Source organism: Elgaria multicarinata, chromosome 10 (genome assembly GCF_023053635.1).
Source record: "Elgaria multicarinata webbii isolate HBS135686 ecotype San Diego chromosome 10, rElgMul1.1.pri, whole genome shotgun sequence".
NCBI classification, from domain to species: Eukaryota; Metazoa; Chordata; class Lepidosauria; order Squamata; family Anguidae; genus Elgaria; species Elgaria multicarinata.
Genome location: NC_086180.1, coordinates 7,339,155 through 7,366,194, shown reverse-complemented (window position 1 = coordinate 7,366,194; position 27,040 = coordinate 7,339,155). Strand labels below are relative to the sequence as shown.

At 45.3% G+C, this 27,040-nt stretch overlaps 1 protein-coding gene across 3 annotated transcripts; it reads right to left on the bottom strand.

The window, feature by feature from the left end:
* Window positions 1-6,720: 6,720 nt before the first annotated feature.
* PANK2 (pantothenate kinase 2) lies at window positions 6,721-20,673 on the bottom strand. Of its 3 annotated transcripts, XM_063135202.1 has the most exons (7): window positions 20,338-20,673; window positions 16,925-17,274; window positions 14,415-14,668; window positions 13,349-13,525; window positions 10,994-11,117; window positions 8,641-8,766; window positions 6,721-7,241 (listed from the first exon to the last, which is right to left on the bottom strand). In XM_063135202.1, exons 1-7 carry the CDS (start codon window positions 20,594-20,596, stop codon window positions 7,191-7,193), a joined length of 1,341 nt encoding a protein of 446 aa, XP_062991272.1. In that variant the 5' UTR covers window positions 20,597-20,673; the 3' UTR covers window positions 6,721-7,190. The 3 variants fall into 3 exon arrangements, with proteins under 3 accessions (XP_062991272.1, XP_062991270.1, XP_062991271.1); XM_063135200.1 differs by lacking the exon at window positions 20,338-20,673 and having other exon boundaries at window positions 17,074-17,147; XM_063135201.1 differs by lacking the exons at window positions 14,415-14,668; window positions 20,338-20,673 and having other exon boundaries at window positions 17,068-17,079.
* Window positions 20,674-27,040: the final 6,367 nt, after the last annotated feature.

The window sequence follows — 27,040 nt, the reverse complement described above, 5'->3', positions numbered from 1 at the left end:
ACCAGAGGCTCTGCAATAAACTACTAGTTAAAGCAGCTTTCTCTGACGTGGGAAAGATTTGTGCTAGAATAGGTTTCATTTATTTATTTATTACATTTCTATACCGCACCCCACCCCACCCCACGCACAATAGCCAAAGCTCTCTGGGTGGTTTCACACCACAACTCCCATCCTCCCTGCCCATTCGTCATGCTGGCTGGGGCTGATAGGAATTGTAGTCCCAAATATCTGGAGAGCCGACTGGGCAAGGCTGCCTTAATGCATAGTAGCTTTATAAGGCCCTGCTGGCAAGCCAAACATAGAACATAATTGGGCGGGGGGGAACCTAGAATCCCCTGGGGTGAGTTTCCCAAATGGTTTGCAGGATGCAACCGGGATGGCAGGCAGAAGCGTGGCAGGTATCACGGAATCTCCACGCTGGGTGAGCGCTTCATCTGTTGAGTTCTGATGCGTAACTGGGAAAGGCAGAGGCCTCGTCCGTAAAACAGCCACGTATTTTCTCCCACAATGGAAGTGTTGCCATCTTTGCATGAGGCCGAGTGGTCAGTCCTTCCAATCCGCTCTGTGGAGGGAGCAGCTTCAGCTTCGCCTCTGATGGAGAGTTGCAGGTCTCTTGTGCTTAGTTAGATCAGCTGGGAGGCATCTGTGCTACAGTTGCTGCCTCTTTGGGTCACTTTCTCTGTCCCCAAATGAAACACCCTTTGGGAGAACTGGGCCCGGCAGGTGCCAACTCTGTTTTCCTCCTGATGCTGTGCGTTTCTTTGGCTTTTGCACACAAAGGTCATTTTTCCTATTACCAACAGGTAATAGGAGGTAACAGGTAATAGGAGGTAACAGGTAACAGGTAATAGGAGCTGCCAGGATAGTTTTGCCCGTGGTTTTGTCACTTACCTCTGTGCTTGGAAGTGACCCACAAAAAAGCTTTGGTGAAATAGTGGTGCAGCTACTGTTGGGCCTTGGGGACAAAGTCCAGGGCTCCCAAATGACAACCCAAAGAGTAGGCCCCACAGTGGACTAAAGAGGCAGATCATGAAGAGCAGAGTTTCCCGTTAAAAGGATCTGGGAGCAGATGGAGAAGCCCCCTTCATCAGACCATGGCGAGCAGGTACCGCTCAGCATAGACAATCCTGCACTAGAGGGAGAAATAGTCTAACCACCTCCCGGTGTCCCCAGGTAGAAGGGAGAGCGATGGCAGATCCATTAGGCCAGGACTGTATTGTGACTAGGGATGTGCTCCGCTTCTAATCGGACCGGCGAATTAGAAGCGGAGCGGGGGGCTTCGCCTGCCCTTAAGGCGGAGGCGAAGAGGATTGGGGGGCCGGCGGAGTGTGGCAAAGAGGATCAAGGTGAAGGCGGATCCTTCGCCTCGATCCGGAGCTCCGCCGGAAAGTAAGTGGGGTTTACTGGGCCCTGCCGCTGTCGCTGTCGCCCATGCGGCGACAGCGGCAGGGCCCGGTAACCCCCCCGCCCTCCTCTCCCTTACCTGCCTCCGTCCGTGGTCCATCGGCATCTTCAATTGAGCCCGGGGTTCAACCAGGAAGTCTGGGCCACTTGCAGCCCAGACTTCCTGGTTGAACCGCGGGCTCAATTGAAGACGCCGACGGACCGCGGACGGAGGCGGGTAAGGCCCCCCTCCCCTTGGTCCCTTACCTGGCGCCACTCCCCTCCACTGCAGAGCTCCGATTCAGAGCCGGAGCTCTGCGGCGAAGAGGAGCGGAGTATGGGCGGAGCGGCGTGGGCCAATCTGAAATTTTCGGATCTGCCCGTGGGGCGGAGCAGGGGGTCCGTGCACACCCCTAATTATGACATTTATTGGGGAAGCAGCTGCCTCAGGACACTCATCTGGACAAGGGGTTCAATCACTCACAAGGCTGCCACACACCAACAGGCCACAAATCAGCTGCAACATACATCAACTTCGGCCCAGGTCAACTTCACTCTAACAGCTTCATTTCCAGTTACCATCCATTAAGTTATGTTGAAAGTTCCGTCTGTCAGTTTCGTTTTCTCCCACATTCAGATTTTTTAAATCCCAAATTCTTTCTCCTGAATACGGAGAACTTTGGAATATTCGGTAAATTCTTATCCGAAACAATATTCTCACCCATCTACACCAGCCAAATTCAATAGGTACAGCTTTTCTCACCCATCTGCACTGCCCAGATTCAAAGGCAGTAAACCTATATGCACCAGTTGCTGGGGAACATGGGTAGTAGGGTGCTGTTGCACCGTGTCCTGCTTGTGGTTTTGCCGTGGGCAGCTGGTTGGCCACTGTGTGAACAGAGGTGTGACTAGACAGACCCTTGGTCTGATCCAGCATGGCTCTTCTTACGTTCTAATGTACAGCTATTCCCTGTATCAAGAGGAGCATGATATACTTCCCTGCCATATACCTGTTAAAAAGGAGAGCAAAAAAGAGGTGGCAACCCTAATTAAGAATTTACATTTATTTATTAATTATTTATTTATTGTTGCATTTATATCCTACCTTTTTTCCTCCAAGGAACCCAAGATGGCATACATAATCCTCCTCCTCTCCATGTTATCCTCACAACAACAATCCTGTAAGGCGGGTTGGGCTGAGAGCCTGTGACTGGCCCAAAGTCACCCAGTGGGTTTCCAATGGCTGAGTGGGGACTAGAACCTGGATCTCCCGACTCCCAGTCCGACATTTTAGCCACTACACCACACAGACTCTCATGGCTGAATACACAGGGATTCTAATTCAGACTTTTAAGAGAAAGCACTCAAAGCCCTGGGCCTGAGTGGGCAAATAGATCAGGTTTTTTTCTTTTCTTTTACATGTTTGCTTGTTTTTTAAATTTCAAGTTCTTTTTGTCACAAATATGGAGGACTTTGCAAATGTTGGTGAATTCTTATCAGAACCAAACTGAAACAAAAATGTTCTCGCATTCCTACTGAAACCACGTTTGTGCGGTTGGATAGACCCATGCTGCCCTCTAGTGATAACAAAGGGGTCAAAAGTAACACTGAACACGCTGCAACTCAGCTCAGTTGAGCCGTTACCTGCCTGGCTTTAAACAGCCCTCACCTTTTCTTCTTCTTCTTCTTTTGCATAGCAGCCTCTACCCTGGCTCCCAACATTCTCTCCAAGTACAGATATTTTAATATTCCCTGCCAGAAACAAAATATATGGCGGCCCCTTTGCTTCAAACATCTCTGCTGAAAGAATATTTTCTCCCTAAACCACGCTTTTGAAGACTGCATTTTAACTCGCATCTCTCCTAAATGTCTAGGGATTTGGGGTGTTAAAATAGAGTCACTATTAGCCTTCAGAAGCAAATCCACACTCCCAAATCCCACTCCGCATCTTCTCTAACCACACCTACTGCGAAAGTTTCTGCTGAAGACACAACTCATCTTTCGCCAGCCCCCCTCCCCCAGGTCTAATCCCTCCCCCTCCCATCAGTTAAGGAACTTAACTCCTCTTGACCTACTTTTCATGAACTACAATAGATGTCACCGCCAAAGGGACCACTGACTTGGGTGATGATGCTGGTTCCTTCAAAAATGACGCTGTTTCAAGATGCACAGTGAGAAAGATGATTTGCTTTCATTTGCCAAACTGGGCTGGGCACCTACTGCAGAGTAACTGACCGCCTGTCCCGGCACCTGCCTCTAACTGCTCTTGATTGCCCTGGGATTACAAAGCATATTTGGGAGAGGGGGAGGTTTTAAGCTCAGGGACAAGAGCACATGCTCAGCATGCAGAAGGTTCCAGATTCAACTGCTGGCCTCTCCAAGTAAAAGGATTGTGTAGCAATGGTTAAGAACATAAGAAGAGCCCTGCTGGATCAGACCAAGGGTCCAGCTAGTCCAGCACTCTGTTCACACAGGGGCCAACCAGCCATCCGCCAGGGATGAACAAGGAGGACATGGTGCAACAGCACCCTCCCGCCCATGTTCCCCAGCAACTGGGGCACACAGGCTTACTGCCTCGTATACTGGAAGCAGCACATAACCATCAGGGCTAGAAGCCATTGATAGCTTTCGCCTCCAGGAATGTATCCAACCCCCTTTTAAAGCCTTCCAAATTGGTGGCCATCGCTACATCTCGTGGTAGTGAGTTCCATAATTTAACTATGCGCTGTGTGAAGAAGTCCTTCCTTTTATTTGTCCTGGATCTCCCACCAATCAGCTTCAGGGGAGGACCCCGGGTTCCAGTATTTTGAGAGAGGGAGAAAAATGTCACCCTATCCACATTCTCCATACCATGCATAATTTTGTATGAAAATGTTTTCTCTGCCTGAGACCCCTGTCAGAGTAGACAATATTGGACACCAGACAGGTAAATGGTCTCACTAAGACAGGCTGGCCCTGCATCATTAGAAGAGGCCTACTGCCCCAGAACATCAGTCCATCTAGTCCTGCATCCTGTTTGTCAGCTAAAAGTGTCAGGAAGTAATTAAGTAGGGCATGAAGAGTCCAGCGTTCTGTTCACCCAGTGGCCAACCAGCTGCCCACGGGAACCGCACAAGCAGGACAGGAGTGCAAAAAGACCCACCGGCCAAAGTCCCCAAGCAACTGGTGTGCAGAGCTTTACCGCCTCTGATACTGGAGGTAGCACATAGCCATGAGGACTATCAGCTTCCTTCTCCATGTCAATGGGGGAAGTAGATCCACTTAGTAGGTGGTAAAGTACTCCATGGTATTCCACTGATCCCACGTGGTTGTGACAAACTACCTATCAAGTCAGTAGCACCACAGTGTCTTTCGTGAAAGAGTTCTGCCCCGCGAACTCAGCAATTGCCTATATGCACGTTCCAAGATCGTGCAGCTTGCACACAGTATGCAAGTCCCTCTGAACGTCCCTCTGTAATTTGCAAAGATCAAGATCAAACCCAATTGTGTGACGCTGTTGAACACCCCACAGCAGCAATGTCCCTTTCTTTCTCGTAATGCATTCATAGCCTGCCCCATTCTCTTAAGGCTATAGGCGGCCCCCACACTTTGCAAGGCACCGCAATAAGGAGGAACCATTTCATTCTCACAGGAAAACCAAGTGAAGCAATGGTCTACTGCTGGCACCCAGGTGGTTTATTACCAAAACCAGAAACTCAGGAGGTTATTTTTATCTCACTGTTTGGAGAAATTGTAAGTACCTAAAAGCTCCAGTCACAGAGTCCAAAATAGATCTTATGCCTGCGAAACAAAAACCCAGGCCGTTTCTTCTGCCATAGATGTAGGGTGACCATATGAAAAGGAGGACTGGGCTCCTGTATCTTTAACAATTGCATAGAAAAGGGAATTTCAGCAGGTGTCATTTGGATATATGGAGAACCTGGTGAAATTCCCTCTTCATCGCAGCAGTTAAAGCTGCAGGAGCCCTGCCCTCTTTTGTATCAGGTTACTCTAGGGTTAATGAACAGATATGTCCCTGTGGTTCTTGAGCAATAGAATCTGTTGAACACGTCATTTTGAAAGACCGTATTCTCCCTTATGAGCCTGCCCGTGCTTTGAGATCTTCTGGAGAAGCCCTTCTTTCAGTCCCACCATCTTCACAGGCACGCTTGGTGGGAACATGGGAGAGGGCCTTCTCGGTGGCTGCTCCGGTGCTCTGGAACTTTCTTCCCGGGGAAGCTAGGCTGGCTCCCTCCTTGAAGGGCTTTCGGAAGCAGGCTAAAACTTTTTTGTTCAAGCAGGCCTTTGGAGAATAATCCAGCCCTCCATCTATGTTAAAGTCTTATAATTTTGTTGTGTATTTTTAATTGTTTATGGTTTTATTTCCCTTCCCCCCCCCATGTATATTTTAAACTTTGTAAGGCCGCCTTGAGGCCCAGCATTGGGCAAAAGGCGGAATAATAATAATAATAATAATAATAATAATAATAATTTGCACTGTAACATGTATGAGGAATGCAGAAAAAAGTTAATATTTTCTTTATTAACAGCCTTTTCTGGATGTAGCCCCACAACGTTGGTATTAATCTGTTTAAGGGATGTGTCCTCCCATATTACTGAAAGGGTCTCTAAGTTTCTCATGACCTCAATGCAAATTAGAAAAATAACACTGCAATCCTTCTTAGAGAAGCAACTCACCAAGCTGTATTTTGTTTTTATGTCAGTTTTTATGTATCCTTTGTATGTTTTGGTGTTGACTTTGCTGGTCTGTGACCGTAATAAATAACAATGAATGAGCTAAAGAAGGCAGGGCTCTTGCAGGTTTAACGGTTCTGATGAAGAGGGAATTTCACCAGGGGCTGCATGCATACAAATGACACCTGCTGAAATTCCCTTTTTAATACAACTATTAAAGATACAGGAGCCCTGTCCTCCTTTTCATATGGTCACCCTACATTATTACAACCCCCCTTAAGCAGGACTAACACAAAGCCAGAGCCCGAAACGCATTGGGCTTGTCCAAAATAAAGATGTTTACAGCAACCTGAGACGTTTCTCCCTTTTCCTTGTTCATCTTAGATGCTTACGCACTTTGCACCCTCACACCAAAAATACTGCCATCCACAAGGTGGCTTCCAATATCTGATCACCCTCCCGGTTTTCTGAGATGGGATCTTTAGGGTGGGAAGAAAAGGTGACAGATCATGTTGCTACAAACACAATCAGGATTGCAGGCTTAAACCCTGCTTTCCTCTCCCCCCTCCCTTCCCCTCCCCTCAAGGTATTACATGAACACAAACAAGGAAGCAATTTTCTTTCAAGTCAGAAGAAGACAAACTGCGTTTTTTTATATAAAAAAACAACAGATTTAATATTTCAAGTGTGTTTTCATATCCTGCACGTCTTGGTGCGATTATTAAAATTCACACAGCCCTTCAAGTTCATACAAGATTAGTACATTCACACTTAAAATAGTTTGTGAATAGTGCAACTTGCTCCATCTCAGCTCCGGTTCCCTGTTTCGGTAACAAAAGCTGCTCAACGCAAGGCTGACTAAACATGCATTTTAAGAGTTGAAAGACAGGTATGTTCAGTCCACACACTTGCATATACAGGTACGGGTTTCTTACAAACTAGTATATATTGGGATGAGCTGTAACGGTTCTTAAAAAAAATACCCTTGTCCTTGATTGATGAGGCCGCTCAAAATTACTTCCTATTATCTGTCAAACCGACAGAAGCTTTTACAAATAAAGCTAAATGAATGCAGATGTTCCCTTTGGTGTAAATGTTCCCAGCGGCATCCTGGGTTCAGGCACCATGTGGAATCAGGATGGATCCAGAAGCTCCAGAAATGCCCCAACCGCTCCAAAGTAACCCTGTTAAAAACACACACACACCACAAAACCCCCACAAATATAATTAATCAGACTCTTTGTTGAAAAACACTTGCCATAATAATAATAAATTTATTTCTTACCCACCTTTCCCTCTGGATCGGGGCGGGGAACAACATCAAATATAAAAACACTAAAAAATATATATAAAACTGATTAAAAACCTGTAAAACTAATCAGCATATTAAATACTGATAATCTTTTAACTGAAGTATATTTTAGATTTTCTTCAAAACCCTCTCTCATCTGAGCCCGATGCAAGAGAGTCAGGGAAAGGCCCCATCATGTGCCTCTGCTCCCGGATCAGCTCTGAGTTGCCCCTTCCGGTGACCCCACCCCATATTCAGGGGGAGCAGTTGCTATCCATGTTTTGGAGAACTTTTCAGGGGGAGATTCATCGTTTTAAAGTTCCGAGTTTCACCCCCATCTCGTCCATGCTCCCACCAACACACCCCTCCTCCCTGGGTCTCTGTTACGTGGCCCTAGTAAAAATATTATTTTGGCCTGCTGCTGCTGCTGCTGCTTCCAACCATCTCTATGGACCGAAATTTGCTCTTGGCCGAGAAAGGGTTCATTACCCAGAGTCCTCTGGTTATAGATAAAAACCCAATTAATTATTAAAGGAATTACAACACAAGCTCCAAGTTCATTGAATTGTCAAGAGTAAAAAACACAGCACCAAAATCAGGATGGAAATTTTAAAAATCCCTCTTCATGCTGCTCCCTTCCTCAGGTTAGATAAGAAGGAGGGGAAGAGAGAAAGTGGCTCAGTTCAGACAACACATTAGTCAACGCAGTGGGAAAACTCCACTCAACAGTTGAGGTTTTTAAGGGGTTCTCTCCACACAACATGTTCTAACTCCACCGTTGTGTGACTGTGAGCTACTGCGGAGTTGAGTAAAATCCATCGTGACATTTGATGGACAGTTCCTCTGCCCTCTCTCCTCCCCTGGTCCTCCCAATGGTATCCCATCAGCCATCGCTGCGAAAAAAACAATCCCAGTGGATCTCCTAGAGCGGCACTCCGTCCTGTTGCCGCTCTTGCCAGAGAACTCTGCAGCCAGTGAAAAAAGTCAACACAACAGAAAACTCCACAGAGCCCACCACACAACGGTTGTGTAGGAACTCTCTTCTGCACAGCGTGGATATTCTGCATGGAGTGTTTTCCAAACAAAACCCCTCCACTGTTGCGCGGAGTTTTCCTGCCAGACAACACATTTATTTATTTATTACATTTTTATACTGCCCAATAGCTGAAGCTCTCTGGGCGGTTCACATTTCTCAACGGTGGTATAAAAACTCCACTGTGGAGTTCTAAAAACACCGTCAAGCAACGGGTTGTCTGAACTGAACCAGCATCTGCAATGCAGTGTGACCCTACCTCGTGTTCCAAGAAGAGGGCTTTCAATTGCCCCTTTGACCAGTAATCCAGAGCGTACGCCAGAAACTTCATTGAGATTGTATTGATGCGCAAGAAGTTGCCCACAAAAACCACTCGATTGATGTTCTGCAAGAAGGGAAAGGAGAATTAGAATCTTGCTTGCCACCTTCGGAGTAGGGGACAGACTCAAAAACGTACTGCTTGCCAATGTGAATTCAGAGCGCCATATTCACGGATCTGTTCATACTGCTTCACATCACAACGTTAGTGACCGAGTCACTGATATGTTCCAGAAAACAATGCAAAGCCCAGGTGTTGGCAGCTGTCTCACTGGCAAAGGATTATTTCCATTGGCCTTCACCTCCTTCAAACCTCAACATTAAGCAGGTCCCTTTGGGTGGGGGGACGACGACACACACATCATCCCCTTATTCCTCCTCTCTTACACCTTGTCAAGCATCTATGAGAGGGCGGAAAGTGCTGACCCAGAAAGGACAACACACATCTGGGTGGAAAAGTTATTGGTACAAAAGAGGGGAAAGAGCACCACCGAACCGATGAAAAAAATGAGAGCCAAGCTCTGGTGCGATGGAACGCTGTTCTTCCTTAATCTTGAATGATTTCTTGGAGGCTCTTTAAAGATTAAAGAACAACAGCACCAGAGCTTGGCTCTCATTTTTTCATTAGAAAAGTTATTGGCAGGAGTAGAGTCAGGCTACAGAAGAGACCGTTTCAGGGAAAAGGACAAGCTAGTATGCAAATCTAGATTATCGAAGTTGGGGATTGGAGCATCATGGGAGAAGAGTCATTGGACTGCAATTCCCAGGCTCTTATACCAGTTTTGATTGACACATTGTCCAAAGATCTTTAAATGGGACACCTATGTAAGATCTTATCCAAGCCACTAGCTGCATTGCTGTGATGTCATAGAAGGCTCAAACATTTTAACTGGGCAAGGATAAGTCACAGAATATTGAACATTAGTTGCTGGGGAACATGGGTGGGAGGGTGTTGTTGCGCCATGTCCTGCTTGTTCATCCCTGTCCGATGGCTGGTTGGCCACTGTGTGAACAGAGTGCTGGACTAGACGGACCCTTGGTCTGATGCAGCAGGGCGCTTCTGATGTTTTGAGTGTGCCTGTGAGTTTGACTGGGGAGGGGAGAAATGGGGCCTAGGGACAGAGAAAGCCAAGTCCCAGGAGGATGGTGGTAAAGTGATTCAGGAGGAGGAGATGAAGTTCACGTACTGAGCACAAATAAACCAGTGCAGTATCTAACCTGTGTGTATATCCAAACAGCGTCCCCACGCAGCATCCTAGAGTCAGTGATTATATAAGCATAAACAAAAGCAGTTACTCTGCGACTCACCTTAACAACTCAACTAAAACCCAGCTCAGACCTGGCTTCGAGATCCAACTTTACACTTTCCCCCTTTACCCGCTTTCTACATGAGTACCATCTTTATCTCTGGTTTCCCAGCGTACCTTTCCATCCTGCTTCTTGAGTTGCCCCAGAACTTCTCTCTTAGGAGCTGCTGGTATCAGGCAATGGATTTCAGCACCAGCACGCACGCACGTACGCACACACACTAACCTTTCTTGCCGTCTGGCCACTAATCTGAAGAATTACTTATAGTTGTGCAAGGACACATGCCCCGAAGTAACCAGACGAGCAGGCCCCGGTTCTTTCATAGCCCTGTACAATGCTGCTTGACATGGTTGCAACAAGGCAGCACTGTAAAGAAGCTGAAAGCCCCGAGCTCAGGTAAATCAGCAAGAGAGGCTGGGAGAGATGGAGCACCTCTTGCCTTAGGACAGCCCTTGCTCCCCACCCCCCACCCCCAGGCTCTGCTACACTCTTCCTCTGTGGACGTCCTCAGCTTGGAATATTAGCCATGCTCTCTTTGCTGAAAGGAGGGGAGCCACAGACCCCTTTTAAAGCAGCAATGACCCCCAATGTCCCTCCCATCTGACTATCCTGAACACCCCCCAGAAAATAAATGTTTCATTTGCTATTCACAAAGGAACAAGTGAGTAGTTCACTAGGAAAACTAGAAACATCATGTAGCATATCCCATGGTAGTCATTTCTGCTCCTGACTCACCTTGAGAGCAGAGGGAAGTGGCGTTTCACTCAGCCTGGAGCCCAAGTGTCACTACTCCACAATGCTCTCTGGACAGCGAAGCACACACTGCATGCAGAAAGCACCTCCTCACCACCACCCCGCAAGGAAGAAGGGAGCGCGGATCCCCAATGAAAAGTGTGCCCTTGACTGGCTCCCACACACCAGGGGCAGTGTGTGTGTGTGTGTGTGTGTGTGTGTGTGTATGCCGCCTTCAGCTTCCCTTTTTGTACCTCGTTAAGCGCACACATCCGTGCTATGGAGCCGATGTTATTGGTAATGGTGATCAAGGCGGCTCTTGCCAGGTCTTCCTTACTAGCTGCCTCTCGTTTCTCCTTGCTCATCATGTTTCCGAAGCTGGACAGGGAAACGTGCACACAGAAAAAAAAAATCACTTGGGGAAAAGGTTGAACCATTTACAAGACACACATTAAAAAAAAAACACCCGGTGTGAAAACAAGAACACAATTCCAGAAGATGTTTTTCACGGTCTAGCTCCTGCCTATCTCTCCTCTCTCATCTCACACTATTGCCCCGCTCGTGCTCTCCGCTCCTCTGATGCCATGCTTCTCGCCTGCCCAAGGACCTCCACTTCCCTTACTCGGCTTCGTCCTTTTTCTTCTGCTGCCCCTTACGCCTGGAACGCTCTTCCAGAACACTTGAGAACTACAAACTCAATCACAGCTTTCAAAACTCAGCTAAAAACTTTTCTTTTCCCTATAGCTTTTAAATATTGAGTTTGTTCTGACTCTATACTGCTAGCTTCACCCTACCCGGTGCCTGTTTACACTTCCCTGTGCCTGTTTGCATTCTCTTTCCCTCCTTATTGTTTACTACAACTTTATTAGATTGTAAGCCTATGCGGCAGGGTCTTGCTATTTACTGTGTAATCTGTACAGCACCATGTACATTGATGGTGCTATATAAATAAAAATAATAATAATAATAACATAATCACAGAGCTAGAACAGATGAGAAGGACTTCTAGTTCAGCCGCTCTGCGAAGACACAGGATCACCTGCCCACACACACCAGCGGCCCACCCACGGCACAGCACAAACAGAGAGCGAGGGTGCTGTGAAGGATCCGTGGAGCAAAAGAGCACCAGATAACTCAAAGAAAATAAGCAATCATTTATTTCACGGGGGAAATAAAAAGCCTAATTGGAATGGGAGAAGTGGGGATGAAAAATACAAGATTCAAAAATATGGGGGAGAGCGAGAGCGAGAGCATTTAAAAAAAGGAAAAAAGGCCCACTTATTCAGGCAATAAACTGCCATCTTGTTGTAAGCCGCCTTGTGAGGGCTTCTGCTGCCCTGAAAGGAGGCCAAGAAATGTTTTAAATAAATAAAAGGCCAGCTGGCTCCATCCTTTATCCACTATCTGCTGACAAGCACTGTTCTCAAGCAGAGAGACAGGCTTATCAAATGATTTCAGGACTATATACTGAGAAAGACAGAGATCAAGCAATTAAGGCGGCCTTCCTCACCCTGGTTCTCTCCAGTTGTGTTGGCTGGGGGATGCTGGGAGCTATTGTCCAACACACCTGGAGGGCAACAGGGTGAGAAAGGCTGAACTGAATGATTCAGAACCTAAATATACTTTATTTCTGGATTCCACTAATACTTACTGGATTCATTCCTTAGAAGCAGAAGACAAAATGCTATGACCACTCTCTGTTTCATTATTAACACATGTTTATTTCTTTGAATTTTAGCCCACCTCATCTCAAAAGGCTCTGGACAGGGAACAATGTTAAATGCAGCCTATTACAATTAACAGGATTGTCCATGTACCACACAATTCCTAGGTTGTTTAAACCAGGAATTGTTGTAGCTGAGTGGGAATAAGTGAGCATGGTGACTCCGGAGCGCTCCTCACTTTTGCTTTCAATCAACAACCCAGTAAGGCTGTATTCCTGGTTTGTTTTGGGGGTAAAACAACCCAGAGTTAACTCCACAACAAACGACGGATTATTGTTACTATTTGGATAACCCTGGGTTATTATTCCCCTAAACAATGCAGAGTTCCAAGTTCAGATGTCATGGTAACAACCCAGAAACGGGGCGTTTCTGGGTTGTCGACTGAAAGCGGGGGCAACAAGCGCCAGGATTTTTTGTTATGTATAAACTAGGTGAATTATGTACTAATTTGTAAATCATTTTTGTTATGTACAAACTAGGGCCTTCTCCGCTGTGGCACCCTGGCTGTGGAATGAGCTCCCCAGAGAGGTCCGCCTGGCGCCTACACTGTACTCCTTTTGTCGCCAGCTGAAGACCTTTTTATTCACTCAGTATTTTAACACTTAATTTTAACTTAAATTTAAATTTTACTGTTCTAATTCTGCATTTTAATCTTATATCAATTTTTGCTGTGTGGTTTTTATCCTGGTTGTGCTTTTTATACTGTATTTTGTATTTGTGCTTTTAACCTGTTGGTTGTTTTATTATGGTTTTAATTTTTGTGAACCGCCCAGATGAGCTTCAGCTATTGGGGGGTATAAAAATGTAATAAATAAATAAATAAATCAGAAAAGAGTCCTACAGAGGTATTACGCTCCCTTACAAAAGCACCAGGTGAGACCTTACCTGGATGCTACTGTCCAGCCTGGCAGTCCAAACCTCTCATAGTCACCTCCATAAATATCCCGCACTAATTTGTCGACTTTAGTGCTGTCCCCAAGGGATGCCATTTCAAGAGCCTCTTCGAAGGTGGAACAGCCAGTCAGAAGGCAGCACAGACCAAAGAAGGTTCCCCCTCCAAGGCTAGCAAAAAAGAAAAGACGCACAAGTAATTTCAACTGCCAAAAGAATCATAGAATAGCAGTTGGAAGGGGCCTACAAGGCCATAGAGTCCAACCCCCTGCTCAATGCAGGAATCCACCCTAAAGCATCCCTGACAGATGGTTGTCCAGCTGCCTCTTGAAGGCCTCTAGTGTGGGAGAGCCCACAACCTCCCTAGGTCACTGGTTCCATTGTCGTACTGCTCTAACAGTCAGGACGTTTTTCCTGATGTCCAGACGGAATCTGGCTTCCTGTCACTTGAGCCCTTTATTCCGTGTCCTGCACTCTGGGAGGATCAAGAAGAGATCCTGGCCCTCTTCTCGCACTGGTTTTTTTTTAATTATTATTATTATTTTGTTATTATTTATTTATATAGCACCATCAATGTACATGGTGCTGTACATTGTGTGTGTGTTGTAAATGGTTCAACCTTTTCCCCAAGAACATAGGGCAAGAAGGGGAATAGCCACAGGCAAGAAACCAAGTCTGTAGTGAAGTCCTAATGAAAATAGCTGACATCCCACTAGCTGGCACAGATCTCTCTACACAGGGGTGGGTGGGTGGGTGTGGAAAATCCTGTTGTATGACCTATGAACTCAAGGAAGTAGTTAACACTCTTCCAGCCCAACCCCATGCACTTTTCTCATTAAGTTCCATTGTGTTAAATGGGGCTTACCCCCAAGCACAGCCCGTCACGATATTTTCTGACTACACTATGATCAGTGTGCACACATGACCACATGGTGACAGCAGTGTTGGGTGACAGTGGTGTTGATACATTGGTGACATTTAGCTGCATATATGAGTTGCAGATGACGAATTCACGGCTTATCGGAGCTAAAGGCATCGTGCGTTCACCTCCCGTTCTCACCTGGTCCCCGTCACTCGCTTGTAATTGTCTTTGGAATACACTGCTAAGATGCTGACCCCCGAGCCGATGTTTACCAGAAGGAGAGGGTACGGATTCTCCAAGTTGAAGGGGAGCTTCTGGCATTTTTCAGGATCAGTTGGGTTTTCAAAATAGTAGCACTCCGAGTGTCCGTTGAACCCAACTGAATCAATGTACAAAACTCCTTTAATAAGGCAGTCGAGTTCATCCATTTTGTGAAGCTGGAGGTCGCTCACCTGTTAGGAGAAACAAGCTCTGAAGAGAACCAGATAAACACTTCCAGCAGGGCCCGGGGAGTGGGACCTAGCACATGGTGGCAGCTTCCTTCTCCCACAGGCATATCACTCAGGGACACTGGCCTATTGCGTGTCGACTTCCTAGGCCAGCAATGCCAAATCCAGGAAGTTCAGCAGCAGCAGTAGTGAAAACAGTTTATTCAACCCTATACCAATTCGCTAGGTTAAGCGCTCTGAACGAAATATAAATATGATTACAGTGGTTCGATTTTATGAACGTGCTTTTCCTTCCGGTAAATTGATTGATAGGGTTTTTTAAAAAATAAATTTATGCAATTCTAAGCTGCTCTGGGGTCAAAACACATGGGGTCAAAATCGTTTAATAAATAAGTCAATACAAACTAAGCAGACTCCTCAAGGTAAAGGGAGGATATGATTCTCAGGAGGCAGAGGAACTAAACCAGGGATTGCGGTCCTCAGTGAGGGTATATTTGGGAGTTCATGGCAGAGCAGAAGCAGCTAGGCCACCTTGCACCAAATCCAGGGGTAGTTGCCCTCAGATTTGGCCACAGTGTTGCACCCTGACTTCACGATGGTTCAAATATTTGGTAGTTGAAAAAGATATTTTGTCCTGGGATGGGCAGCTAACGTCTACTAACATCCTGATTTCAGCTAACATCCTGATTTCAGGATGAGCAGCGGTGCAGCTAAGAGCCAAAAAGGCCACTGAGTTGCAGTTCTTCCCCAATATATACACGTCTCCCATAATCCTGTCAACTGATTATGGCAGTTCCAAGACGCTCATGAGGAAAGGGGGCTTCAGCAAGCCATCCCCGAATCAGACTGCTTTTAGCAAACATTGCACCAAATCCAGGCCAACTACCCCTGGATTTGGTGCAAGGTGGCCTAGCTGCTTCTGCTCTGCCATAAACTCCCAAATATACCCTCACTGTGGACTGCAATCCCTGGTTTAGTTCCTCTGCCTCCTGAGAATCACATCCTCCCTTTACCTTGAGGAGTCTGCTTAGTTTGTATTGACTTATTTATTAAACCATTTTGACCCCAGAGCATCTTAGAATTGCATAAATTTATTTTTTAAAAAAACCCTATCAATCAATTTACCGGAAGGAAAAGCACGTTCATAAAATTATTGGAACGGAAATGTGATGGGTCTTTAAAGAAAAAAAAGGAAAACGGAGATTTGCAAGAGCCTGATATATACGTTAATATACCCGGTCACTACGTTCAACATCTAAGGTCCTCCTCCGGGTGCCTACTCCGAGAGAGGCTCAAAGTGTGGCAACGAGGGACAGGGCCTTTTCGGTGGTGGCCCCCAGACTATGGAACGATCTCCCTGACGAGGCTCGCCTGGCACCAACGCTGCTATCTTTCCGGCACCAGGTTAAGACTTTCCTCTTTGCCCAGGCATATGGCGGCACATCTTAATCACCCACATGTTTAGTTTTTTTAAACGTTTTTTAATGCTTTATGTGTGTATGTTTTATGTTTTAGAATTTTAAATTTTGTATACTCGTTTTTATCTCAATTTTAGAATTTCTGTAAACTGCCCAGAGAGCCCCGGCTATGGGAGCGGTATATAAGTGCAATAAATAAATAAATAAATAAAATATACACTGAATTCCATGATTCACAGTGAAATCATAGGCATGCAGCAAGCCCATGTCCCTGCATAATGAATGAAGACTAGCTGCCAGAGCTGATGTGGAGAGGACTGCAAAGAGACCCCTTAACTGCCTCCTGCTACCCTCAGTCTTTGGTTAACTAAACTAAGAAAGTATTTCAAGCATTGCTCTGTTCCACAGGTACTTGAGCAAGACACACACACACTCCCCACTTCAACGGTAAGCAAGCAGTTTTCCCTAATTACCGCACAGTCACAACAGTCATTACAAGATAAACTCTTCTATCAGCTAAGCCAACACACGTTAAACTCATGAAGGGATGGCAGATGCAAAGCTGCGGTAGCCAGTACTCTTAACTGGGCATCTTGATTGTGCAGCTGTTCTTGTAAAGCCCTACTTCATGTAATGCCAGGGGCAAGGTTTTGCGATTAGTAAATATCTATTTTACAGACGTGGAGGCCAACTCTGCGTTGCTCTTAAAGTCAGATCAGGAAACTAGACTACCCCAAACACATTCCAACAGGGAACCGCTGTTTCAGGGATATTAATACACACTCAACCCCTAACAAGGTGCTATTGCAGCTTAAGGGTATATAAGCCAAAAATTGCATACTGTGCGAAAGTCCTGCTCAAATTTATAGGCTCCACCTCCTGTGGCACATAAGGTGGTGTGGAGGCTTGAGAAGTGTTTTTCGCTGCCCATCTGAATAAAAGCAGGCATGTCATGAGTGGGAAAGCGTATAAAGTGCAGATTGCCTTTACGTCCACACAGCGTAAGATCCTTTAGCTCAAGGTGAACATCCCGAATGCCTGTAGCTCCATAGGCAGTGTTGGAGGTCAGGTATTTCCGAATGCTTTTCAGATTCTCCACTTCCTCCTCCTCCTCCTCTATAATGTCTTTTGGTTCAAAGTAGACAAGCTTCACCAACGTCCCTCCGATATCCAAGCCAAACCATGGAAAGGCTAAAGGAATAAGGAAGAGAAAGGATAACTATAAAAGGCAGTCTTATATGCATAAAACACTTGTTATTACCTGCCCATATACAACATTCAGCACCATCACCCACATTCCGACATCAGGAGATTGCAACAAATATTAGAATCCTGGCAAAACTATAACCTGGTTCAGTCATTAGAAAGCTCATAGGTCTCTGCAATGTGGAGTGAGGAACAGCATACTAGCTTCATCCCTTTCATAGTTCTCGTTGCCATCTACACATGGGGGGGGGGGGGCAGCGAGAATGACAAAAGAAGGAGTATACTCATCCCTGTTCCTTGCATAGAATCATAGAATAGTAGAGCTGGAAGGGACCTACAAGGCCATCGAGTCCAACCCCCCTGCTCAATGCAGGAATGTTGTCAGCATATAGACACTATATGCTGACAACTGAACAGGGTTTACGTAGATTCAGCATTAAAACATCAGCCTGTCTAGCAAAAACACTGCAAAGGGACGTGAGAAAGGGGGGAGCTGTATGGAAAAGGATATTGAGCAGAAAACAAGTTCACACGAGAGAGAAAGGACTGCAGTCGGGAAGGAGTCACGAGACACAACACAAATACAAATTCCACAAACTTCAGCCATTTTGTCTAAGAGAGGGATTAACAGTTGCGATTTCTCAGCCAGATGTGATACTAGTAGATGTAATTCAGGTATATTTTGATGTTCAAGGTTTTAAAGTTCCGACATAAAGAACTTGCATGAACATATTTTTATTCTTAGCTTTTGGGGTGGTTTTTCTTACATTTCTCAAGTTTTGACCTGCCAAAGCTTCCCCATTAGCTAAATAAATTATTATTATTATTATTATTATTATTATATTTACATTTCTATACCACCCAATAGCCGGAGCTCTTTGGGCGGTTCACAATCATAAATACCTTATAAATCCACATAGCAACTACTTCTGAATGGGCGCATTAAAGTAAATGGCAAATAAATGGTAATGGAGACAATGAATTGTGCTTACCCATGCAAGTTTTAAAATCCTGTTATTGATTAGATCATTTACCTGGCAGCAAGTGGTCTCTTGACTCTCAATGTCAGGAACTCAAGAGTTCAGGACACCTGATTATATAAAAAACCTTTTCCCTCCTCAACCAAAAACAGCTGAGCTCTAAGCACATATTAATATCTGTGGTAAGAACTATTTTTGCTGTCCTAGTAAGAAACCAGCAACGTAAACACATTTCACAGCATGAGAAATGCTTCTTTCCCACTTCCTCGGCTGTCATAAACAGAATAGATACTAAGATGGATTTTTTTTTTAAAGATGGGTTTCACAAATACCAATTTATAGCTTTGTAAGGATTCCTAATATTAAGCTGCCTTGAATGCCATTTTTCTTAGTAGAAAGGTGATGCACAAATCATATAAATATAAATCCTAAAGGATGACATCACTGACTGCAAAAGACAAACACTAATGAAACCATCCATCCCACGCACAGATAGCACATGAACTCTTCCCAGATGTGCAGTAGCATGGAAAGAAGGAAAGCTCTTTGTGAACCCTGTTCACGTAAGAGCCCGGTTGGATCAGACCAAAGGCCTCTCTTGTCCAGCATCCCACCTCCACAGTGGCCAACCGGATGTGTCTGGGAAGCGACAACCAGGACATGAATGCAATAGCAACCTCTTACCCATGTTCCCCAGCAACTGCCATACAGGTAAGAAGCACACTGCCTCTGATCCTGGAGGGAGCATATAGCCATCATGACTAGTAACCATTGACAGTCTTATCCTCCATGAATTTAATCCTTTTTTTAAAAAAAGCTGTCCAATTTGGCAACCATTAACCATCTTAATCCAAGGTTTTGAGAGGGGCTTTAAGGCCCTGATTGGCGCAGCGGGGAGGCAAAATGTACCTTCTGGAGCCTCCAGAAAGTGTGCAATTCCCCTGGCCTGGAACAGCACTGTCCGAGCAGCACCCTGTAAATTCTCTAATCTGCAGTTTTCTGTTCCATCCAAACCAGGAAAAGTGTGCCGTAATCTCTGTTTACCAACCATGATATGAAAACTGGATCTGCCATATATTGTATTTTGTATTTGGGTTTTTAGATTGTTGGATGTTTTATAATGTTCTGAATGGTTTTAATTTTTGTGAACCGCCCAGAGAGCTCCAGCTACTGGGCGGTATAAAAATGTAATAAATAAATAAATAAATAAATAAACTATCATGACCACTTGTGGTAGTGAATTCCTTAGCCCTGTGTGAAAAAGTACTTCCTTTCATCCATCTTGAATTTCCCTATCATTCAGCTTCAGTGGAAAGCCCTGAATTCTAGTGTTATGAAAGAGGTTTTCCCTTCTTATCGACTTTCTTCCACACCGGGCATAATTTTATAAACTCTTGCTACTCAGATATGAAGCTCTCTAGTCTACTGTGAGCCAATCGCAGTCCGTGTCGCTCTGCCCAACCTACCTCACAGGGCTGTTGTGGAAACTAATTGCCATTTGAAATGTTAAAATATTGGAATATGTTTCATATACTTTTAACTTTAGTATCTATTTATAGGTTTTTAATGTATATGTTGTAAATTTTGAGATACCGCCTTGAGGCCCAGCATTGGGCAAAAGGCGGGATGATGATGATTATGATGATGGTGATAATAATAATAATAATCTGAAACATGTACACCACACTATTCAGCAGCCTTCCCCAACACAGTGCCCTCATGATGCGCTGGCCCAAAACTCCCACAATTCCCATTGCCCGTGCTGGCTGCAGTCCAACACATACAGAAGGCACCACGTTGGGCAAAGCTGCTGCTGTACATCCCTTGGTGGGAAAATGGGGCAAAAATGTAATAACGTTAAATATCTTGGTTTACAAGTTCACCCAAAGAGAAATCAAGAGCTCAGAACAAGCCCCGCCCACCAATAAATCCGCCCCCGCCCACACAGGCCCCGCCCACAAGCGCATCTGTCTGTCCCTCAGTCAGGCCCCGCCCACAAGCGCATCCGCCCCCGCCCTCTTCCCTCACAGGCGCGGCTCCCGCCCGGCGCCCCCTAGCGGCCACTCACGAGGGCGGTTCTTGCGGTGGGAGTCGAGGCGCGGCCGGAAAGCGGGGCCCGCGCGCTCTTTCTCGCGGCCCGCGACGGCCTCCGCCCGCCCAGACCCTCCACCGCACCGCCGGCCATCGCCTGGGGCCGCAGAGGCGGGCGCCCGCCGCAGCGGTTGCTCCGCGGGGAGGCCAGCTTCGCTTCCTGTCGCGGTGGCGGGTGGTGGCCGCGACTCCGCCTCAGCTTCGGCCGCGCCACTTCCATTCTGCAGCGGCTCCATCCGCAGCGCCGCCCGGCCCCATTCGCCGCGGCAAGAGCAGCAGCCGAACCAGACACTGCGCCTGCGCCAAACGCCCTTTTCGCTCCCGCCCTTTTCTCCTCAGAAAAAAGGGGGGGAAGACAGTTTCCCCAAACATCCACCAATCACGGCCTTCCTTATTGAGAGCGACAAACACACTAGCCAATAAGGTTGGGGAAAGATGTAAGGGGGGGAGCCAAGATCGAATCCCTCCAATTAACGTCGTCCGTTCAAGATTGACAACAGCACCAAAAAAAGTTCGAACAAAACGGGGCTGTTGGGATTAGGCCTCCAGGGGTGGGACGTATAACGGAATAGTTGTAGCCAACCGTCTCCTCCAGAAGCGGGAGCGACATGTTTGCGCTCCAGTGAAACGAACGGGATTGGGCTACCGGGCGGGGCTCAGAGCATGATTGGCACATCAGGTATCCATGCCTACCCAGCAAGGACAGGATTTGGTGCAAAGAAAAATACATATATGCACGCGCACAATTAGTATACTGTTTATATACGCTGATTTCAAATGGACGATTGATATATATATATATCGTGTTCAAAACACTTCAAAAATATTACCTCAGGAATGCTTACACCACCCTTGGTTCATACCAAGACATCGAATGCCAAAGGACCAGGGTGAAATGGCGCCCTGGCCTGTCCTTGTGTCTTTAATAGTGGCCTCAGTTTCACTCATCAGTACACAAGAACACAAGAAAAGCCCTCAGAGGGTCCATCTAATCCAGCACTGTTCCCACAGGGGCCAACCAGTTTTTTGTTTGTTTATTTATTGCATTTTTATACCACCCAACAGCCGAAGCTCCCTGGGCGGTTCACAAAAATTTAAACCATTTAAAGTATAAAACGAACAGCATAAAACATGATATAAAATACAATATAAAAAGCACAACCAGGATAAAATCAGCATCAGTGCAGAAATACAAATTTAAAACAGCAAAGTTAAGATTGAATTTATAGGCTGTTCAAATGCTGAGAGAATAAAAAGGTCTGGTGTCTGAACCAGTTGTTGACCAGGGACCCACAAAGCAGGACATGGTGCAACAGCACCCTCCCACCCATGTTCCCCAGCAATGGGTGCACACAGGCTTACTGCCTCGGATACTGGAGATAGCATACAACCATCAGGGCTAGTAGCCGTTGATAGCCTTCTCCTCCTCCTCCAGGAATTTATCCAACCGCCTTTTAAAGCCATCCCAATTGGTGGCTGTAACAGTGGCCATCACTATATCCTGTGGTAGTGAGTTCCATAGTTGAACTATGTGCTGTGTGAAGAAGTAATTCCTTTTATTTGTCCTGAATCTCCCAGCAATCAGCTTCAAGGGGTGACCCTTGGTTCTATTTATTTATTTATTACATTTTTATACCGTCCAATAGCTGAAGCTCTCTGGGCGGTTCACAAAATGTACTTTGAGAGTACTTTGAGAGAGGGAGAAAAATGTCTCCTTATCCACATTCTCCACACTATGCATTATTTTGTACACCTCTATCATGTCTCCCCTTATCCTCCTTTTCTCCAAGCTAAACAATCCCAGCTGTTGTCACCTTCCCTCATAGGGGAGATGCTCCAGCCCCTTCATCATTTTAGTTGCCCTTTTCTGCAGCTTTTCACAGCATGCACATTGCCACCTGTAATGCACAATGTCCTACTCACCTTTGTTGCAAACTTCAAGCTGCACAACTGCAGCGGCAATTTAAAAAGTTGACCACCCTACCCATCTGTACATCTTCTAAATCAGTTAAGGTTGCCATCTTCTTTATTGGTCCTGTGCCTTTTAGCAGCTGTCTCACACTCACACACAAAGGGATTAAACCAATGGCAGAGAGGTAGCTGTGTGTTTGTTGCAGCAAGAGACTCTTGTGGCACCTGAAAACAATACATCTCTTAAGAGATTAAACAAATGAAGACTTTCCAGTCATTTATCTCCATGCCTGGAAAAGCTGCCACATTTCTGTGCTGTCAGCTATCCACTAAAAGTCGAGGAGGAGGGCTGTTTAAAACATGGCAAGCATTTTTCTGGACTCTCTATTACCACGCATGAGTGTTGTAGGGATAATAAGAGTTAATTCCACGTTATCCACCTTGGGGAACATTTTGTTATTATTTATTACATTACATTTATTACATTTGCACCTAACACGGTATATAGCAAAGCTTTCATTTACACCTATGGTCTTTTAAGACAATTGTATATCAGTGTAAACAGTATTCCAGGTGTTGCAGACGTCTTTCATGAAGGGGGCCTTTTGGTGGTGAGGAATCACATTTCCCCAGTAATTAACCACAAGGTTTTGTCGCTGTAAAAATGGGACAAACACTTGCCTCAGACTAGTCCTACCACTGAAATTGTGAGGAGTGTGTGGACTACAATCGCATGCACTGCGGGCATGTATTGGCTAGCACCTGTGACAATCCCAAAGTGACACAACCATAACTGTTCCATTTAGAGTACCTTTTAAAAGTTTCTTTAAAAAAAGCCCAACTTTAATGTTTATATGTCATATCCTTCAAATGTCACAGTGCTCATCTAGATCTTTAAACAAAATTTAAATGAAGGGAACATCTGTAAGAGTTTCAGCTATTGGGCAGTATAGAAATAACTGCCCAGAGAGCTTTGGCTATTGAGCGGTATAGAAATGTAATAAATAAATAAATAACCCCATTCCCTCATATTAATGTGCATGCTTTTCAGGCTTTTTTTAAAAAAATTAACAGCTGAAAGCTCCCAGTACAACTTGAGTTTTCCTTGAGTATGTTAAAAAAAATCTTTTAGCATTGTCTTGTGACTTTCACTTCCTCTTTGGGGGAAAGTTACAAAACTCTGGTTGGAAACCATTTCCCCTCTAAACATCCTGCTGGTAGTCACTGGAAAAATTGCCCCAAAGGATTTGTAGGAAAGCTGTGGATAGAAGAAAAAAATGTTGAGGTGCGCTTTGCAGAATTGTGCAATACAGTTTCTCAAAGTCTAATGTACAAAGCCTTAAATAACAAAATATGAAGTCAAGTGTAGTTGGGGAGCAACGCTTTGTGTACATTCATAACATTCAACCTGAACTGTTAATATAATCAGGCTTCAATCCTTTACCACTTACCTGGAAGTAAGCCTCATTGAAGTCAATGGGACTTACTTCTGAGAAGACACATAGGATTGCACTGCTGCCTTTTTCTACTGTTTTTTGTGAACCGCCCAGAGAGCTTCAGCTATTGGGCGGTATAAAAATGTAATAAATAAATAAATAAATAAATAAATAAATAAATAAATAAATTTCTTGTGCAATCTGACACCCCAAAATTAAGATTAATCCCCCACTAATCTCTCAGTATACTGGGTAAGAATAGCTCCATGAGTTTAATTTCTACATGTCAAGATGGCTGCATCATTCACATATATGACAGTACTGAGCTTATCTTGGTGTATTTTTTAATGTTTTTCTTTCACCTTACAGAGAAAGACCAGATGGGGAAGTATACAAGGCTCCTGTACTTTTAATGTACAGAAGCAAGAATTTCAGCAAGTGTAGCTTATATGACAAGCTGCTACCCTGGGATCCTAAGATGAAGGGCATGCTAAAAAATACTTTCAATAAATAAATCAATAATAAATAAATATTCACTCTTTTATGCAGCTATTAAAAGAGCCCCGTTTTCTTTTACATCTTACAAACAGCTTTGATTTGGCCAAACAGGTCTTTTTGTATTCTACCTATCAGCACAATCCTATTTGCTCAGAAATAAACCTCACTGAAGTCAGTGGGGCTTACTCCCTAGTAAGTATGACTAACCCTTAGTATACTGGGAGGAAGCCCCATTGAACTCACTGGGATTTACTTCTGAATAGACATGCACAGAGGTTATGCTATAAGACACTGCCATTAATTTCCCCCCAAACTAGGCTAGTTTTTACATATGTGTCTTATTCTTCCAAGGAGCTTCTGACCAGCATTGGGCACACCTTTTAAGTGTGAACTTGGCCCTTGATCCATAAATGCGGGCATGAGTAGGCCCTGCTCTTTCAATCCACCCACCCCATTTCTGCAGTAGGTAGCTTGTGTGTGTGCAGACACTGCAGCTTTGAAAACGGATTTCGTAAACCCCTCTGAACATAAGGAAAGCTGCATCAGACCAAAGGACTGTTTGGTCCAGGTTTTTGTTCTTTTCACTTTTGCCCAATTTAGTACTTGAGAGAGGAATCTGGTACTCTCAAATTCAGCTTTGAAAATGCTGACTGCTGTCTCACTGCCCTTCATGGATCCTTCTGGATAGACGCACATGTTAACCTACTGACCCACTTACATAGATTACCATTATCACCGCATTAGCTGAAACCTTCTGACTGCTGCACGTCCTTCCTTCTTTGACACCACCCCTGCAGTTTCTTAAAGCCTTGGAATTTACCAACAGCAAAAAACAGAAAACCCAGTCAATGAACATCCAAGACAAATACTGTCTCAGCTAGACCTTTGCATGTGGAAATTGTTAATACCTTGGAGAGCTTCATTGTTATGATGCTGGCAAGATAGACACTGAGTGTTCGTTGGGGAATTGGGGGTGGGGTAGGGGATCATTTTACGAAGTGATGGAGTTGGAGAAGCAGGAGGGTAGGTAAGCCCAGTGAGAAAGCAACACAGGAAATGGAAGGCTAGCGCTGCAGGCCTATGCGATAATATTTCCTGAGTGTTAACAGATGTAATGAGCAGGCAAGCTTCATTTCCTGCTTGAAATGCTTGCATAGAACAACAAGAGAACACCCTGACCCAAGTTGGTGAGGGGAGACAGGGATATGGGAAATGCAGATTGGAATCCCCGACTCAGCCTACTGAACGGCACTGGAGAAGTCATTCTACTGAGAACCAAAAAAACACAATCCACGCGCGCACACACACACACACACACAGGACTGATTGACACGTGACTCCAGCACGCAGGCTGCACGTGCAAAGGGACACTGGAATACCCCTTGGTGGGCACATCTTACTTCCCCGTCACATAGGGCCTTTAACGTGAATAGGAATGTACAAGCATAAAAACCTACACACACACCCCGTCTGCTGCAAAAAAAAGGGGTGGGTGGATTGAAAGAGCAGGGCCTGCTCATGCCCACGTTTATGAATATAGGGCCAAGTTTATACGTAAAGGTTGTGTGTATGTGTGTGCGGCTGAGTGTGTGAGGGCTGGGGGTGTGGGGATGGAAAGAACTCTTTGGGCCCATGTGCCAATGTTGGTCTGAAGCTCCTTGGAAGAATAAAACACATATTAAGAACTAGCTTAGTTTTTTGGTGTGTGGGGGGAATTAATGGCTTCTGCACTCTGAACTACCCTCTCCCTCCGGAGCGTCAACACTGACAGACTTTAATGGGTGTGTAGGTGTGGGTGTGATATCTCCGTGGATCATTTAACTATAACCTTCATGATGGCAGGCAACTTCTATTGAGAAAATTGCACTGTTGATTTGATGCAATAACAATTTCATCAAAAGAACTTGCCGTGTCCAATTTCTGATAGGTCACTCTGTTCATCTGTTAATAAAGGCCTTTCCAGATTAGGGGTGGGGGTGGGGAGGATAAAAAAAAAACAGCCTAGTTTTCTCCCTTCACAATACACGTACGCTAGTTCATTCTGATCCAGCACTGAAAACACAGCACTTCATCACCTTATAATGGTGCGTGAGTAATGCAGCAGTTGCAAGGGTAGATTGCATGCAGCATTTCAGAGGGCAGGTGGGTAGGGTGGAGGCAAAGAATGCAGTATCTGATGCAAAATTTATAGGATAGCCAAATAAGATTCCCTGTGGTTGAGGGCAGGTAGTCCAGCCAGCTCCTTGCCCTCTTCACATGGCTAGCGAAACCAGAACGAACCGTGCAAAATAAAAGAACATTTGATGTGGACAGTTTCAGGTTTGGATGCTGAAATAAATTCTAAAGTTCATGGAAGAAGAGTTTCCCATCTGCTTCTTCACTCTGTAGCAACCTGCACCCCTGAAGTATCTCCGGATTTGGGGTGATTACCTTTCCCAAGCCCATCCCTCACTGTTCAGGAGCCTGCCTGTCTCTCTGAAGGCGCTTTGGGGCGCAGGTGGCTGCAGGAAGAAGGGAAGTTGTCCTTCCTTGAAATCTTGTACGGGTGCAGAAATAGCATTCACTCTGGGTGAACTTTGAAGCATTCGACTCTTACAAGAGTTCCTCTTACCAGACAGACAGGAAAGTTGTGGCCAGCTAGGATTTCCATTTTGGTAAACAAGCTTTCTGCTCATGCTCTAGTTGCTTCTGCCAAACTAGCTAACATCTCTCTCTCTCTCTCTCTGCTACTGCCTTGGATACTGGAGATAGCATCAGGACTAGTAGACATCAGGACTAGTAGCCATGGCAGCCTTCTCCTCCAAGAATTTATCCAACCCTCTTAACGCCATCACC